Raw genomic sequence first — 18070 nt, 5'->3', positions numbered from 1 at the left:
AAAAATCAGGACCCTTTTGGATACTGAGCGTCACTAAAATAAGAACCGCCCATGTGGCAAAAGCACTGTCTAGGTATAACATCGACATAGCAGCCATTAGTGAGTCCGGTTCCTGGACAAGGGTCAGCTTGCTATGGAGAGGAACCGCATTTGCAGTGTTGGCTTTGCCATTCGCCAATCCATCATATATAAGCTAACTGAAATACCTGTTGGGATCAACGAGCGTCTCATGACGCACCGAGTCACACTGAATGACTCACGTCATGCCTTCTTCATCAGTGCATACGCACCATCACTGGAAGCAGAGGATGACATCAAGGAGGCCTTTTACGCCGACCTTGACAGAGTGCTAACCTCTATCCCTAAGGAGAAACTGAGTAGGCAAGTGTAATTCCAACAGCTTAATCCTCCTCAGAAAGTGTGCTGAAAATAACCTCACTATCAGGAACAGCTTGTTTAGCCAGGCCGATCAAGTTAAAAGGTTCTTGGCAACACCCACGATCCCAACATTCGCATCTCATTGATAACATCATTTTAGAGAAAGAGATCGCCGAGATGTTCTCATCACTCGAGCCATGTGTGGTTCAGACCACTGTGATGCAGATCATCGGCTAGTAGGAGCCAAACTCTGCCATTACGTCGCCCCAAAACAACGAAGGCAACAAAGCTCCAGAAGAGGCTTAAACACCAAGCGACTGGAGGAGCCAACGGTGGCACATGCTTTCAGACAGTAGCTCGAGGATGGACTGATAAACAACCCAACAACTAACAATCAAAATCCCAGTCCGAATGGAGTTCCACCAAAGCAGTCATCACAAAACCCTGCAACGAGACCCTCTGCCAGCTCAAAGAAAACACCAGGGTTGGTTTGATGAAAACGACCCGGAAATTGAAGAACTCGTCAATAGTAAACGTGCTGCTTTCATCGACTGGCGGAACATCCCTAAGTCTCGGACCAAAGTTGATTCCTTCCACGAGAAGAATTTGGCAGTTGAGCGAGAACTTCGCAGAAAAATGAATAAATGGTGGAAAAATAAAGCGTGTGAAATGCAAAAATTTGCTGGTCAACACAAGATACATGAATTTTTAAATTCTGCTATAAAAATATATGGCCCAACTACCCATGGCGTGTCACCCCTCCGCTCATCCGACAATAACTCCCTAATCAAAAACGAAGAAGGCATCCATCAGTGCAGGAAAGAGCACTACCATTTGCTGCACAACCGAAACACCGATATGGATGTCTTGAATACCCAGCAGATTCCTAAGCACCCATAGCTGACCCACCTCAGCTAACCCCATGCCTGGATGAGATAGCTACTGCCATCGAGTAGATGAAAAATAACAAAGCCACAGGACCTGATGGAATCCCAGCCGAGGTGTATAAAGCAGGACGACCTCAGCTTACCAGACGTCTCCACTCTTTCCTGTAGAATTATGGGAGAAGGAATAAATCCCCCACGATCAATGTTTATAAGAATATGGGAGACCGGTCAGACTGTGGCAACTAACATGGAATCTTACTGCTGTCCGTATCTTGTAAGATTATCGCTCAAATCCCCCTAAACAGACATCTTCCTGAGGTAGAAAACTTCCTCCCAGAATCTCAATGTGGCTTTAGAACATCAAGTCACCCCAATGGAGTGATCTTTGCTGCCTGCCAGATATAGGCAAAGTGCAGAGAACAGCGTTGTGACTTGTACAAAGCCTTCATCGACCTTACCAAGGCCTTCGACTCGGTGAACAGGGAAGCTCTCTGGCGGACCCTCAGTCGTTTTGCCTGTCCACCAAAATTCATTGAAATTGTGAGACAACTCTACGATGGCATGAATTGCACTGTCCTACACAATGGCACCCAGTCTGAGTTCTTCCCCATGCAAACAGGAGTAAAACAAGGATGTGCAATGGCACCAACTCTCTTTTCCATTTTCATGCCTACCTTCCTTACTCGTGCCAGTGCCAATTTAGCCGGTGGGGTGAACATCCAGTACCGGATGAAGGGACTTTTCAACATAAGATGACTCCAGGCAGGAACAAAGGTGTCGGCCGCTTCCATTACTGAACTTCAGTATGAAGACGACCTCGCCCTCTTCACTCACTCTGAACGCGACCTACAGGAGATTCTGAACACCTATGCAGATGAGTATGCACACTATGGTCTTGAGTTGAATACACGTAAGACTCAAAATCTCTTTTCGCTTGCCCCTGGTTCAGCCACATCCTTACCATCCAGCTCTCTAATGTTACCCACTTCCAGTACCTTGGTTCCTACCAGCCCACCACCGTGGAAATCGATGAAGAGACTCAATATCGGATCAGATGTGTATGTCAAGCCTTTGGCAGACTCCTTATCCGTGTCTTCAGCTGTAGGGAGCTGAAACTATCTACAAAATTGCACGTGTATCGGGCAGTGGTCCTCCTCACCCTGCTGTATGGTAGCGAGACATGTGTTACATACAGGAGGCACCTCAAAGAACTTAAAAACTTTAACCATCGTACAGGTAGTCTACGTTCTATCCTCCGATTTCGCGAGGAAGACAAGAGAACAAATGCCAGTATTCTCACTGACACCAACTGTAGGAGCATCGAGGCAATCATTATCCATGAACAACTACGTTGGACTGAGCTTGTTACCCGCTTGGACGACAGTAGACTGCCAAAGCAGCTTCTTTACAGTCACCTAATGAATGGTAAACGTAACGCTTGCGGGGAACGGAAAACGTATGCGGATAGTCTAAAGACAAACCAGAAAGAAAGTGCCAAATCGACCCTCTCACCTGGGAGATGATCACTCCACCTCGTAACACTTGGAGGAGCACCAAACGAGAAGGTCTCAATATACTTTCGAGTTTGCCCGACTTCATACCGAGGCAGACAAGCCCCAGCGCCGGAAAGACCCTGCCGCCTCCTCTCCCGCACTAGATGGAGCCCCCCCCCCCACGTGCAATATGTTTGGACGGTCCTGCCGATCTCGTATCGGCCTCAAGAATCACCTCAGAGCTCACCAACGAAGGTGACGTCCTTAATAACTCATAAGTTCATCACATTGTATCATAGCTGGATGATCGTCATACTCGATTCCGAGTGACAGCAAAGTAGTTGTCATAGTTGTGTGTGTGTGTGTGTGTGTGTGTGTGTGTGTGTGTGCACGCGCCAGTAGGGAACACAAAGGACTCAAAGAGTTCCAGTTATTCGCTTCGCATCACTGGTGTTTACTGTCCCTAAACAAACGAGCACCGTCCATTTGATCCCAGTTTCGAGACTGTTTTAGTGAATATATAGCACGATAAAGCACCATATATAAGTAAATATGAAACACAATATTACCAACAGAGTAATAACTGGATAGAAAATATAGGACTCTAAGAAAATCTGTGAATAGTTGAGAAATACATAATAGAATATGAAGAATTTCACAGTATATTATATTTCAACTGTTTGGCCGTGATCAGCGCGGGAACAACCGTCACAGACATGAAGTGGTTAATTTTAAGTTGTTTTTAATGTGTATGGATTATCGTAGAGAATTGATTGCATATAATCTGATCGTGCTACCATTAATCGGCTTTTAAACATGATTTACCTGACAAACAGAGACATGATTGGTCAATTATTGAAGTCAACTTGATGTCACTTGAAATAGCCAAGGTCATTTTAGAGGGGCTGGATATGAACAACAGAAGATATGTACTTAACAAAGCGATGATAGTCTGTGTGTTTCGGCTTTCCTATGACAAGAAACATGCGCAGAATATACTGTATATAGTCAACTTGGGTAACTATTAGAAACTCTCTCCCCACATCGGATTGGTAACATTTGCTACACACACATACACACGCACACTCTCTCTTTCTCTCTCTCTCTCTCTCTCTCTCTTCTTAACAAATAGTCTGCCGATATACTCGTATGTCTCACAAACGTTAAATCTGAACCTTGGTGATGGACTGCCATGAAAGACTGTGAGGAGCCATGGAGTGGAGGATCCGTTACAAACCAAGGTCAGGTTTATTGTCCGGTGTTTTACAGTAATTGCAACATACTCGGGGTAATTTAACTTTCATGCAGAGTCTGTAAGGTTTGTGTAGTTGGGAAGCGCAAAAATCAACTATGAATGACCCCAATGAAGAGAATTTGTTTCACCCCCATGTGTAGTGTTGGAATGTGACCTTCGTTGACTCGTTCTTCATCAGCACCACCTGTAATTGACCTCCACCTGCCTCGTTGACTGTCACTCGTCCCATTCGTTACTTAAATATGTGTTCACTATTTTTCTGTACAGCAGATATTCATATGCGCAAAGAATATGTAACGCACTTAAGGGCATGTTATTATACCCCTAAGTAATTCGATTTGCGTATATTGCTTTCTGTTAACGGTAATTGTGTTCACAGATTACTCTTACATGTAATCTTCGATGAATACATGTTAGAAATATCATTAATAATGTAACGCAACAGTCCCTACGAAGGAATACAGAGCAGTGAGCGCCATAAGCAATTATAACAAATTGAGTCACTGTGGTTCATACCTGCCAGCCGCGCCAATTATCCTAAATTACCTTGAGGGTCTTCATGTTGGCCCACGTACCTGGCGGGCGGCGGCGGCAGCCGGGGAGAGCAGCTCCCTCACCATGAGACCTCCATTATCCTCCTTCATCATTAATCTTAATATTATATTATTTCACTTAATCTTTCTTCAGTTACTACCTGCTGTTTTCTTCATATAGCCGAGCTCAATTCTTTCTGTTTCTTGTTATCTGTAGGAGTAGTCTGTGAGTCTCGGGTGGCAGAGGAGGCACTACCGCGAGAGTATATAGAATGAATAACCTCCCTGTTACTAGCTTACTTCCGGTCACTATTCAATTAGGTTTCACTTCCACAATACTCCCTTAGATTTAACCGATACCTTTCATCCTTACCATATTCCACTCACCTTGTCCTGTTGTATTCATCTGTGATGGGTTTCTCTGCTCTAAAAAGATCAGTTGTGCTGGCAGTGTACAGGTTATAACGTGACTCTGTTGTACCCTTACCTGAGAGTAGATGGACCCTATCCTTATAGTAACATACATTGGGGTTATCTAATTGGCAAGCAAATAATCCCGTAATAACAGTACTGCTAGTTTGTGCCTGTGTGTGTGTGTGTGTGTGTGTGTGTGTGTGTGTCCTTGTCGTTCTCTATAGGAGTGGGGGGGGGGGAGTATTGCCATCACTCTTTATATCAATCAGTACAGCCTCACGATATCCAGTGAACAATGAAATAAAAATCTTACCACAGCGAACAGTCAGTCTCGACCACCCACACAAAGCCCAGGACATGTTGGTATCTCGCCTCTCGTCGTCAAAAAATTTACACCTGTACCTGTTTACCTTCTCAAATTTTCAGGCCCCTCTTATTCCTTTAAAATTCTTAATTATCTTGTAAATAACATATCACTAACTGTTTACCAGAAAAGGTGATCCATACTCCTCCATGTACCAACAATCTTTCCACAGTTCTCATGATGATCATCTCCAAAGGGTTGGAAAATATCATAACAAAACAACTATTTAAACGCTTCTAATGCGACCACCTCTCTTACACACTTTTTCCAGTCGTTCCACCACAGAATTTCTTCCGTTTCTTGAATGAAAGCCTTGACTTCCATTTTGTTTTAATTTTTGCGTCGTATTGCAATTTATATTTCTAAAGCTTTCCTCAAGGTCATGCATCAGACTCTCCCTGTCAAACTTCATTCATTTGATCTGCCTACTTCATTAATTACGTTGACTATTTTTTTTTCTCCAGCAGCCACATCCGTGTAGCAACAAAATAGTGGACGATTCACTTAGTTATTACTTTCCTATCACCCTGGAGTACTTCAAGGCTCAGCTGTCGTTCCTTCGTTTTATTTAATTCGTCTTATTGACCTCTCACCATTCCTTCCAGCATTATGTACCCCTTTGACGTTAACCGTAACTTAACGCGAAAGTTTTCCTTAATCCTTCAGTGCTCATACCGAGTTAAATTTCCCAATATTTCGCCCAGATCCTACATATGCATTAAACACAGGTCCAAGGTCTATACCACAGAGAAGCAGTGATGAACAGTGGTCAATATAAGCAATAAAGTTCCCGTTTTATAATACAGTATAAATTATTATATCGTACAAAAGAAAGTATATGCACTGTTGACGTTGACTTTCTTTCAAAATGATTTACACCCCACGCAAAATATATTTACCAATTTCTCATAAAAAATGAAAAGAAAAATCAACCAACTTGACCGCTATGCTTACTCCTGTGTGTATTTATTTGTTGTTGGTGCGCTATTCCCAAATGACGCTGTAAGATGTCCGGTTTAGAGTATTGGCCGCTGTGCCTTGTTATGTGAGGATTTTCATGGCGGCCGGAGTCTTGGATGTGCTGCTCACTGTCGAGCAGCTGAGGGAGCTCAGCTCACTCTCGTCTTCCTGAATATTTTGTGCCTTGGTGTAAAAGGTTTTCGAGCATCGACTGAGTGTTCCTTGTTCTGCTATTGAGAACATTTCCTTTTGTGTGTGTGTGTGTGTGTGTTTGTGTGTGTGTGTGTGAGTGTGAGTGTGGATGTGTGTGTGTGTGTGTGTGTGTGTGTGTGTGTGTGTGTGTGTGTGTTTGTGTGTGTGTGAGTGTGAGTGTGCGTGTGTGTGTGTGCGTGTGTGCGTGTGTGTGTGTGTGTCACGTGGCACCACTAACATGATCTTTGCAGCCCGCCAGATACAGGAAAAGCGCAGAGAACGACGTCGTGACCCGTACATGGCCTTCATCGACCTCACCAAGGCCTTTGACTCGGTCAACAGGGAAGCTCTCTGGCGGACCAACAGTCGTTTTGGCTGCCCACCAAAATTCATCCCCAGACTGAGGCAACTCCATGATGGCATGAACGGCAGTGTCCTGCACAATGGTACCCCGTCTGAGTTATTTCCCATCCAAACGGGGGTAAAACAAGGATGTGTACTGGCACCAACTCTTTTTTTCATTTTTTTTGGCTGCCTTTCTTACTCGTGCCAGTGCCAATTTAGCCGGTGGGGTGAACATCCAGTACTGGATGAAAGGTCACTTCAACCTAAGACGACACCAGGCTGGAACAAAGGTGTCGGCAGCTTCCATTACTGAACTTCAATATAAAGACGACCTCACCCTTGCCGCTCACACTGAATGCGACCTACAGGAGATCCTAAACACCTACGCAGATGCGTATGCACACTTCGGCCTTAAGGTGAATGTACGTAAGACTCAGATTCTCTTTTAGTCTGCCCCTGGCTCAGCTCCACCATCCATCCAGCTTAATGATAATAACATCTCTAATGTTACTCACCTTCAGTATCTCGGCTCCCACCTGTCCACCACTGCGGACATCGATGAAAAGATTCAACATCGCATCAGATATGCATCTGAAGCCTTTGGCAGACTCGGTACCCGTATCTTCAGCTGTAGGGAGCTAAAATTATCTACAAAGTTGCACGTATATCGAGCAGTGGTCCTCCCCACCCTGCTATATGGCATCGAGACATGGGTCACATACAGGAGGCACCTCAAGGCACTTGAAAACTTTCACCAACGTAGTCTACGTTCCATCCTCCGAGTTTGCTGGGAAGAGAAGAGAACAAATGCCTGTATTCTCTTTAACACCAACTGTAGGAGCATCGAGGACTGGCCATGTTACCAAAACATGGATGACAGTAGACTGCCAAAGCAGCTACTTTACAGTCACCTAACGAATGGTAAATGGCGGGCAACGGAAAAGACATAAGGATAGTCTTAAGACAAACCTAAAAAAGTGTCAAATCGACCCCCTCACCAGGGAGACGATCACTCTACACCGTAACTCTTGGAGAAGCACCACCCGAGAAAGTGTCAATACTTTCGAATTGGCCCGACTGCAGTCCCGTATCGGCGTGTCGAGTCACCCCAGAGCTGTCCAACGAAGGTGACATCCTAAATAACTCATATCATTGTATCATAGCTGGATGATCGTTATACTCGATGCCGAGTGACAGCAAAGTAGTATTAGTATTATTAGTGGTGTGTGTGTGTGTGTGTGTGTGTGTATATGTGTGTGTGTGTGTGTGTGTGTGTAATAATAATAATAATAATAATTAACGGTTTATTGAAAAAGTCGGCAGCCCGATGGCTGAAAATATACATTAGACAAAAATGACTTATTACATACAAAGACATGGAGTGGGTGGGTCGTTTAACAAAAGCTTTCATTCCTGAAAGAAGAAGGAACAATGATTGAACATACAAATTATTATAATTTACAGTTGATGGGTGTGTGTGTGTTTGTGTATAATCAACTAACTGGTCATAATCAATAACAAGTAACAGGAGCACAGCAGCTTGGTGTCGTGTTGCAGTTCTACCTCACATTTGGTCTAGCTATGTATATACCGTTCACATAATTAACTGAAGTACGATTCCTTACCGACGTAATTTACCAAGACCTTAACTCATCCCTGAAGGTATGAGTATCTTAATCAAATCTAATCCTTATATGAAGAAATCCTAAAATAAGACACTACAATATATTCTTGGGACTGAATATCGTATGTGTCCTATATGAGGACCGGCCTCCTGTTGGTATATCGAGGTTGTCTGCGTTGCAATTTGAAACTTCCTCGACATAATTATAACAATACGTGCGAGTCTCAGTTGGGCCCCCTGGCACACTGTTAGGCCCTGGAGGCAAGAACAGGATACCCACCACTGTACATATTAACCATATACACACAGCTGAAGAAAGGAGTATAGAATATATCTGTCTACCGGCTCGTGCTGTTGTAAGCATGTTGAATATATATTTCGTGTTAACCATAACCACAAGTGTCGATCTGCTCCTCCATAACATTATCTATAACACTGTTGTTCAAGTTACCTACGTATAATTACAAGGTGGTGTTGCCAGAACACCTGCAGGTGGTAACTACATAATTATGGTGGATATTATTTTAAACCAATTGCTTTACTAGACACTTAAGGGGACACACACACACACACACACACACACACAGGTTCGTTAGTGGGGAAGTGAATGACCGTCGTCTATTTTTGGTTTGTTTATCTTTCTGTCAAATTCGAGATCCCTATCCCCTCTCCTCCTCTCCCCTCCCCTCCCAGGTATTGAAGGAGTAAGACTGTTCAGTTTTTTCTTATTCACAAAACACTACATGTTCATATTAGTTTTTAAGACGATCCTCTCAAAATGTGCCTAGAAATTAAGGGAAATTTTGAAGTACTTGAGATCCTTGAGAGAAACAATACTTAAAGATTATTGAATATATAAATTTTCTTACATATTTGCTTATTGGTAAACATATGCATACAAAAGATCAGCTGGTATAGATAAATAAAAACAAACAAACGTGAAAACAATTATGAGAAAACGAGGAAAAGGGTGGATGGAAGTCTCAATAAACTCGGATTTTGTGGCTAGTGATATATTAATAAACAAGTGGCATTGACAAATAGACACACTCAAAACACCATCAACAGACAGACAAATTGGCAAGTGAAGTGATATATTAGCTCAAGACAACCATCAGATGCAGCGAACGCCATCCCGCCTGCCGACATTATCTCCATGATCGAACAGTAACTTTGTCTATTACCACCTTATGCTGCTAAACTTCCGCGTCTCTCAGGTGCAATACCTGAGACTTACGCTGCCGAAACTCCCGCAGGTGATCAGACTATAATCCAAACCGCTCCAACTGTAAAGTTTATCGTTTAATAGTGCATCATTAAGACATTCAACCCTAGTAGCTGGCGTCAGATAGCATTTGTTATGGTCCGGAGAGAGCCTTCGATTCTGTTCCCCGCCTTCTTGGATGCAACTCTTAGTAATTTCCCAACAGATCCTTATTCATGACGTTTCAATATTTCCACTTGAACATCGTTATTGTGGGAAGTATTTTGTTGAGCGATTTTATGGGAACTATAAATACGAAATGTTTATGCAATTTTTTTTTTATATATAGCTGCATTCGCATTCCTCGAAATTTTAGCGAATTTAATTGGATTTAGATCCCGCTTGAGTCCGTGTTTAAAGGGTTGGATACTGTGGTTGCGTTGCTATATGAAATTCAAGCTGGGCAGGAAACATATTATACGCAATAGAACATGGTACTGGTGATGTAGGGCTCCAATATACACAAAGACAAGGAGAGAGAAGTTGTGAGAGGGTTGGTTTAGGGCAGTAATAAGAGGCTGTGTTTGCCTCAGGACCATTGATTTTAGAAGATCTGTAATATTTTACTTTAGACATAATTTTGGATTCAGTAATGAACATCAACTTTGTAAATGATCCTTCTCTATTTCACGTGAGGGAGAAATGGACAGCAGGAAAATATGTTTAAGAGAGCGTGTAAAAATTATTTGATTGTTGGATTTACTCGTGTGCTTGTGAGTGTTTTATCATTCATGTGAATATGTTGAGTAAGCTGTGCTAGAGTAGCGATAACATTAAAGAGGCCTTGTGACTGGTGAGTCTAGTGGGTGATAGACATTATGCAGGTGGAGCAGATGAGGACCACAACAGGTGAGGGTGAATTACTGTCACTCATCACTGGCCCTATACTGGTATACCCTCAAGAATGTGGTGGTGGCCAGGATGAGAACACATTTCAGATTTTGTTAATGTTGTATACCGGAACGGCTCCTAATGCTCTTATTTCACAGGTATGATTTCTTATATAAGTCGTCTTAGTGTTGTTGTTGTTGTTGTTGTAGCTGTTATGTTACTGTTGTTGTTGTTGTTGTTGTTGTTGTTGTTGTTGGTGTTGTTATGTTGTTATTGTTGTTGTTGTTGTTAGCTGGTGGGAACGTTTATGATTTTTTACATTACATAGTTTTTATGGTCTCATTTTCATGTTCTAGTGATAGTATTATTATAAAATGTGGTTTTGCATTATGTTATTGATGTCATTACTAAATAATATGAGTGCAAGAGGGAGATTTTTATCCTTTATTTCCTGGAGCGTAACCTTAAATTTACTGAACATATCGCTTATATACTCCGATATGCTCAGTATTTGTAGCTCAGTTAAACTTTGTAATGAGAGCGAAACATCACCACCAACTATTCCAACGAAAATATGGCTAAAAGAAAGACCATTAAAACCTAAATTTTCAACGGAACAAACTTAGAGTTCAGTTATTTAATTCTTGAAACAAAGTGCCCTGGATTGATTTATTTATTAAGTTAGGCGTTTCCTGCCCAGAACACGACCAAGAGTTCCAGCCCGGTAGTTAGAGCGCAAGGGTGTATAATCTGATTGGCAGATGTGATAGTCCGGCCATCGAACAGAGACAGGGCCGAGGGGGAGGGAAATTGATCGTGTTCAGATGGGAAACGGGACATCAAAGGTGTACTAAAAAGTGATTACGTGAAGGGTCAGACCCAGTGAGGGAGAGGGAGAAGAGTGGGTCCATTGAGGGAGAGGGAGAGGAGTCGGTCCACTGAGGGAGAGGGAACAGAGGAGTAGAATCACTGAGGGAGAGGGAGAAAATTGGGTCGACTGACGGAGAGGGAGAGGAATGGGTTCACTGAGGGAGAGGGAGAGGGGTGGGTCCACTGGGGGAGAGGGAACAGAGGAGTAGATCCAGTGAGGGAGAGGAAAAGAGTGGGTCGACTGAGGGAGAGGGAGAGGAGTAGATTCACTGAGGGAGAGGGAGAAGAGTGGGTCGACTGAGGGAGAGGAAGAGAAGGAGTAGATTCACTGAGGGAGAGGGAGGTTAGCGTGTATCCATTGGGTGTGAACCTTCATTTCAGAGTTAGATCCATGTGTGCGAAAAAGTTAATGACAATAATATGCAGTGTATTCTCATCATCATCATCATCATCATCATCATCATCATCAACATCATCATCATCAACATCATCATCATCATCATCATCATCATCATCATCATCATCATCATCATCATCATCATCATCATCATCATCATCATCATCATCATCATCATCATCATCATCATCATCATCATCATCATCATCATCATCATCATCATCATCATCATCATCATCATCATCATCATCATCATCATCATCATCATCATCATCATCATCATTCATCATTCATCATCATCATCATCATCATCATCATCATCATCATCATCATCATCATCATCATCATCATCATCATCATCATCATCATCATCATCATCATCATCACACGTATTACCCGGTATCTCCAGTATCTTCACCATCGTAAACATTATCACGATATTTATCACTATTATTACTCATCAGTCATCACCATTATCATCGTCACCTATATCTCAACATTTACTATTATTATTATTATTATTATTATTATTATTATTATTATTATTATTATTATTATTATTATTATTATTATTATTATTATTATTATTATTATTATTATTATTATTATTATTATTATTATTATTATTATTATTATTATTATTATTATTATTATTATTATTATTATTATTATTATTATTATTATTATTATTATTATTATTATTATTATTATTATTATTATTATTATTATTATTATTATTATTATTGTTATTATTATTATTATTATTGTTATTATTATTATTATTATTATTATTATTATTATTAATTTTGTAGAACCATAATCGTTGTTATTATGGACATTATAATCATTGCCATCATCAAATGTATTGGCATCATCCTCACCACCATATAAGAGCCAACAAGGCAGAGTGCACCAAAAGTTTAGCTCCTTGGCTTTTGTTTTCACCAAATTTCGCGACACGACTTTTGTCTTTCATTGCACATCAAACACGTTGTCAGACTTACGAGCACTCGTCATAAACCATTATCCATTATCATTAATCTTCAATATTCATTGTCAGTCAATTGATAAAAGTTAGGTTGCACCAGATCAAGCCAGGTGTTAGGTCAGAACCAAGTGCCAGGTCGTGTCAGGTCGAGCCAGTTCGTGCCAGGTCGAATCAAATATATGGGTCGAGTCGGAGAGTAGGTCGAGCACCGGATACATTTGAGACGTGCGTTAATTAATGAACTCCTTGGTAAAGTGAAGGTATCAGGGTAACATAGTCCTGCTTAAGGGATCACCGAGGCACCTAGGCATTATAGTGCCAGGAAACGTAGACCTTGGGAGGCGAGAATCCCTGGGGATGGTGGCGGGCTGCGGGAGGAGGGCAGTGCTGGCGAGTAGAAGATGTGCGGGTAGGGACAGAGAGAGAGAGAGAGAGAGAGAGTGAGTGTGTGTGTGTGTGTGTGTGTGTGTGTGTGTGTGTTGGTGGCGACCTGAGCACTGCAATGGTCAAAATGTTCGATCTCAGGCAGGGTGAAACTATGGGCAAGTTTCTTTGTGCCATTTGCCTCTGTTTACCCAGTAATTGGGAATCGGGATGTTATTTGATTTGGGGTAATGGTTTGCCAATGCAGTTGGCGAGTTGTCCGGTCTTCCCGGATTATTCTTTGACGTTGAGTCATACAGCTCGTTAACTTAATTTTGAGGTTATCGTATTGGCAACAACTTCTACACATTAAAAAAATAACACCTAGGTGACCCTCGGCCCGGTCATCCTTGAACACGCGGGAACCATTATAATTATTTTATTTTGGGTGGGAAGGTGTGTGTGTGTGTGTGTGTGTGTGTGTGTGTGTGTGTGTGTGTGTGTGTGTGTGTGTGTGTGTGTGTGTGTGTGTGTGTGTGTGTATGTATGTGTGAGAGAGAGATAATATGCTGGGCTTCTCAGCAGTACCACGCCAAGGAGTGTTTTCACTATGTATGACATAAAGCACCAAGACGAGTATACGGGAGTAGCCTTCGTGTCCTGTGCTGGTGAGTTACTCGCCAGTTTTCTCCCCTCGGTCTAATGGCTCCCTGGGGGCTTCGTCAGCGCCATCTTCTCAGGAAACTTTAACAGAGCAGAAAATTATCTTGGCGCACCTTCCAACACGAGGCGCCAACTGACGGAAGGCCCGCGCTATATTATTTATCACTTGGGAAATCATACCAACGTCGCTTTCAAAATCCTGGACCCAGGACTTTAACTTTGAAGTTCTTTTACCGGAAAATTATCCCGTATATTGAAGCCTATTTTGTTTTTCTGCCGTTATTGGTGCTGGGACCTTGAGCAACACCCGGTGACAGTGATTGGGTGTTGACGCGGGTGACGAAAATAAAAAACGTGTTAAAATTATTCTGGAGAATTCACTTCATTATTTTATAAATAAATACATATATATATATATATATATATAATCAACGACCTCACCAGCCAGGACTCGAACCCTGAACCTAAAGCATGGGACCAGGGAACGCTACCAACCATACCACAAGAGCACTAAAAGCAGTTCTAGACTATGTGATATTTCACACAAAGCCTGTTCATCGAGCTGATGGCGCCGTGAACCTCTCATTGGGAACTGCCAGTGCTGCTTATGTGGATGTCAGTAGCATTTTACCGAATCCAGCTGGTATGAAACACGAGGTACCATGTATACTTCATTTTTAGTCCATATAGCACGCGGACTTTGAACATATAATTGAGTCCTGGCTGGTGAGGTCATTGATTATATGTTCAAAGTCCGCGTGTTATATGGACTAAAAATGAAATATATATATATATATATATATATATATATATATATATATATATATATATATATATATATATATATATATATATATATATATATAATAGGTCACTGCTCGAATTTTTGCAACGATGTATTTTTTCAAATTAAATCTTATTAAGGTTAGCAGGATGACTGGTGTGGCTGCCCCCCCCCCCTCCCGTCTTCTTTCTTTTCCTCTTTTTCGTGGAAAATTTGCTTATGTAAATTGACACCCACGGTATATCAGAGCCAGAACTCTATAGAAGAGGAAAGATGATGTTATATGTTAACTGAGATAATTATATACTTTGGGGCAAAATTAGACAGGTACTGTTATCCTGGAATATGCTCTGTCAGTCGCCCGGACACGTATAAGAAGCAGTAGTTGTAGTAGGAGTGAAGAATCATGTCAGATAAAATAGTTGAGCGACTTGTCTACGTGTCTGGTGTGTGTTATGTGGAATAATGTGTAACACAAGTAGCCTCGACGGCCATTTCAAATTTATTTTATACGGAATTATATATATGTTGATAGACAATACCACTGTTGTTGTAGTGTTACGGTTGTTGTTAATTGTGAGTTGTTAGGGGAAGGGTGTATATGTTGATTTATACCCCGTGCTGTTACAGAAACATTACACGTTACATAGAGTTGTATTTTTACTTAATGGGATACTTTACATATATGTATTTATATTACAGTTGTTATATGGCTACAGATACACAAACTAGTGAAACAGTTATTCCTCAAGCCGTTTGACCTGCAGCCTCCCTCGTTATCTCCATGGTCAGATCAGTTCGATCTCAGTCGGCGCCCAGGCCAGGTACTCCGACACTTTTTTACCCAATATACTGAAGTCAATCAACTCCCACATTATTTTTTCCCCTTTTTTCACTTTCGCTCTTCAATTATTCGATCTCTTTTCTCCTTTGTTTATCTACCACTTCACTATTCCTCTTATTGTGAAACACTGAGTATGAGCGAACTGTTTTTATCTTTCTTTTTTTTTCATTTGTATCCGGAAAGCTGTAGTGCTGAAGAGCTTAGGTCAATACCGTGGCCGTGTTCAATACTGTCCGCGGGTAGTCACACAACCAGTTACCCATGAAAAACACCGGTCTTATTACGTGTATTTTCCTGATAAAAAGTGGTTTTATTGTGCTCCAATATCGGTAATGGCGACAGTTAGCGTTGTCATTTCAGTGAGAAGTGGTTTAATCAGTGCGTGAGGACGGGAGGGGGAGGAGTGCAGGTTGGCCTCCCTCTCTTACTGTTATTCCCGGGGCTTGAATGCCTCTTTCTGACGTTCCCTCCTTATATACGCCATTTGTCTCCCTTTGTGTAGTGTGCGATGATTATGTCGCGAATGGTGGCAGCTATTGCTTATGAGGGGCCAATATTTTTTTTTTTTTTGTACGTGAGGCTTTTTTTATATGTGAAAGATTTATTATTTTTTATTTGCCCTCACTTGCTTACCCCTTTACTTGCTTGCTTTCTTCCCCCACCCCTCATCCGTTCTTTTCACTCACTCGCACACTTACTCAAACATTCACTCACACACTCACTCATATACTTACTCACAAGCTCATTCACACACTCACTCATATCTCGCCTTAAGTCCTTCAATCAGCTCCCTCCAAGTCCTCCGCTTACTCCACGACTTCCCTTCCTCTCACTCCAAATCCCTTCCCTCTCTCTCCAAATTCTTTCTCCCTCTCTCTCCAAATCTCCCTCCCTCTCATTGTGTCCATCTATATTCCTCACACACTCTCCCAACCCCCTCCCTCCAATCTTTCTAAATCCCACACATAACAATTATTTCAACTCCCTATTTCACTCCCTCTGTAAATCCCTCACTCACTTTCTCGACAATACCTCACACACCAACACTCTCTCTCTCTCTCTCTCTCTCTCTCTCTCTTAACTCTTCTCGTTGGCTCTCACTCGCAACTAAGTTCTTATGAGAGTATTAAGATAACCCTGAACTAATGGTGATCCAGACAAGTTGCTGAAGTAAGGTTGTAAAGTGAGGAACACTAAAGTCATTATTCAATTCAATTTCAATTGTTTATTCCTTGATAGAGGAAGCGGGATCCTAGTGCTGTCACTAGGTACCATTATAATTATTTTGCAGTCGTTGTCAAAGTCGATTATAAGACATTTTTTATATCAAGCTGAAGTACAGGGAATGGGACTATACTGCAGGTATAGCCCAAGAAGAATACACGAATAGATAGATGAAAAAAATATGATAATGATAAGGTCAATAATAATAATAATAATAATAATAATAATAATAAAAATAATAATAATAATAAAAATAATAATAATAATAATAATAATAATAATAATATTCATAATAATAACAATAACAATAACAATAACAATAACAATAACAATAACAATAATAATAATAATAATAATAATAATAATAATAATAACAATAATAACAATAATAATAATAATAATAATAATAAGAATAATAATAATAATATTAATAATAATAATATTCATAATAATAATAATAATAATAATAATAATAATAATAATAATAATAATAATAATAATAATAATAATAATAATAATAATAATAATAATAATAATAATAATAATATTCATAATAATAATATTAATAATAATAATAATAATAATAATAATAATAATAATAATAATGATAATAATAATAATGATGACAATTCTTGCAAATTCTTTTCCGTACTGGCATAAGATGGCCGTAACCGAAAGCAACATGAATATTTTCCCCTAATTCTCTGTTACTCTGTCTTACCCAACTTATTCTAACTGCACCGTTCTCCTCTGGTTCAAATTTCAAGGATAACCAACAAAGTTATCCCTGCGAGAGCAATAACCTCATAACAATAACATTAATACTACTGATAATTACAAAGATAAACAATAAATAGCGGAAATTCGTCTTCAGGCGGAGTAGAGCGGCATAGGTAATCCAAAGACCAAAGGAAAAATGTGGAGAGGAAAGAGAGGTGATGAGAGGGAGTTGTGGGGTGAACGCTCACCCGGGAACAGTCCTGGCAGAAATTGACCTTGATTCCTCATTTGGGTCTCAGGTTGGACGATTTATTAGTATGGCAGACCCACTGAGGCGACGTGAGCCCCGGGGTAGCACTGGAGGGGTAGGGAGAGAGGGAGGAGAGAAAGGGAGGGAGGGAGGGAAGGAGGAAGGAGGGAAAGAGGGGAGGAGAGAAAGAGGGGGAAGAGAGAGATAGAGGGGGGAGAGAGACAGAAAGAGAGTAAGAAGAGAGAGGAGGAAGATAGAGAGAACAGGAGGACAAATAAGAAGAGGAGGATGGAGAGAACTGTGATGGAGGTGAAAGTGATTCTTACATAATTATATATGACTCTATTCAACATTTCTATAAAGAAAAATAATATTGGTACATTTATGTATTGTCTCGTTGAATATATATATATATATATATATATAT

The 18070-nt window shown here is 40.8% G+C and overlaps 1 protein-coding gene across 1 annotated transcript in view; it reads left to right on the top strand.

Moving 5' to 3' along the window:
* Window positions 1-789: 789 nt before the first annotated feature.
* Window positions 790-18070, top strand: part of LOC121877286 (neurofilament heavy polypeptide-like) — a 30524-nt gene continuing 13243 nt past the window's right edge. The window contains exon 1 of the mRNA XM_042382964.1: window positions 790-1126. Within this exon, the coding sequence (XP_042238898.1) occupies window positions 790-1126 (337 nt within the window). The remainder of the gene's footprint in view (window positions 1127-18070) is intronic.

Source organism: Homarus americanus, unplaced genomic scaffold, assembly GCF_018991925.1.
Source record: "Homarus americanus isolate GMGI-L3 unplaced genomic scaffold, GMGI_Hamer_2.0 scaffold367, whole genome shotgun sequence".
Lineage (NCBI taxonomy): Eukaryota > Metazoa > Arthropoda > Malacostraca > Decapoda > Nephropidae > Homarus > Homarus americanus.
This window is presented reverse-complemented; position numbering and strand designations above follow the sequence as displayed.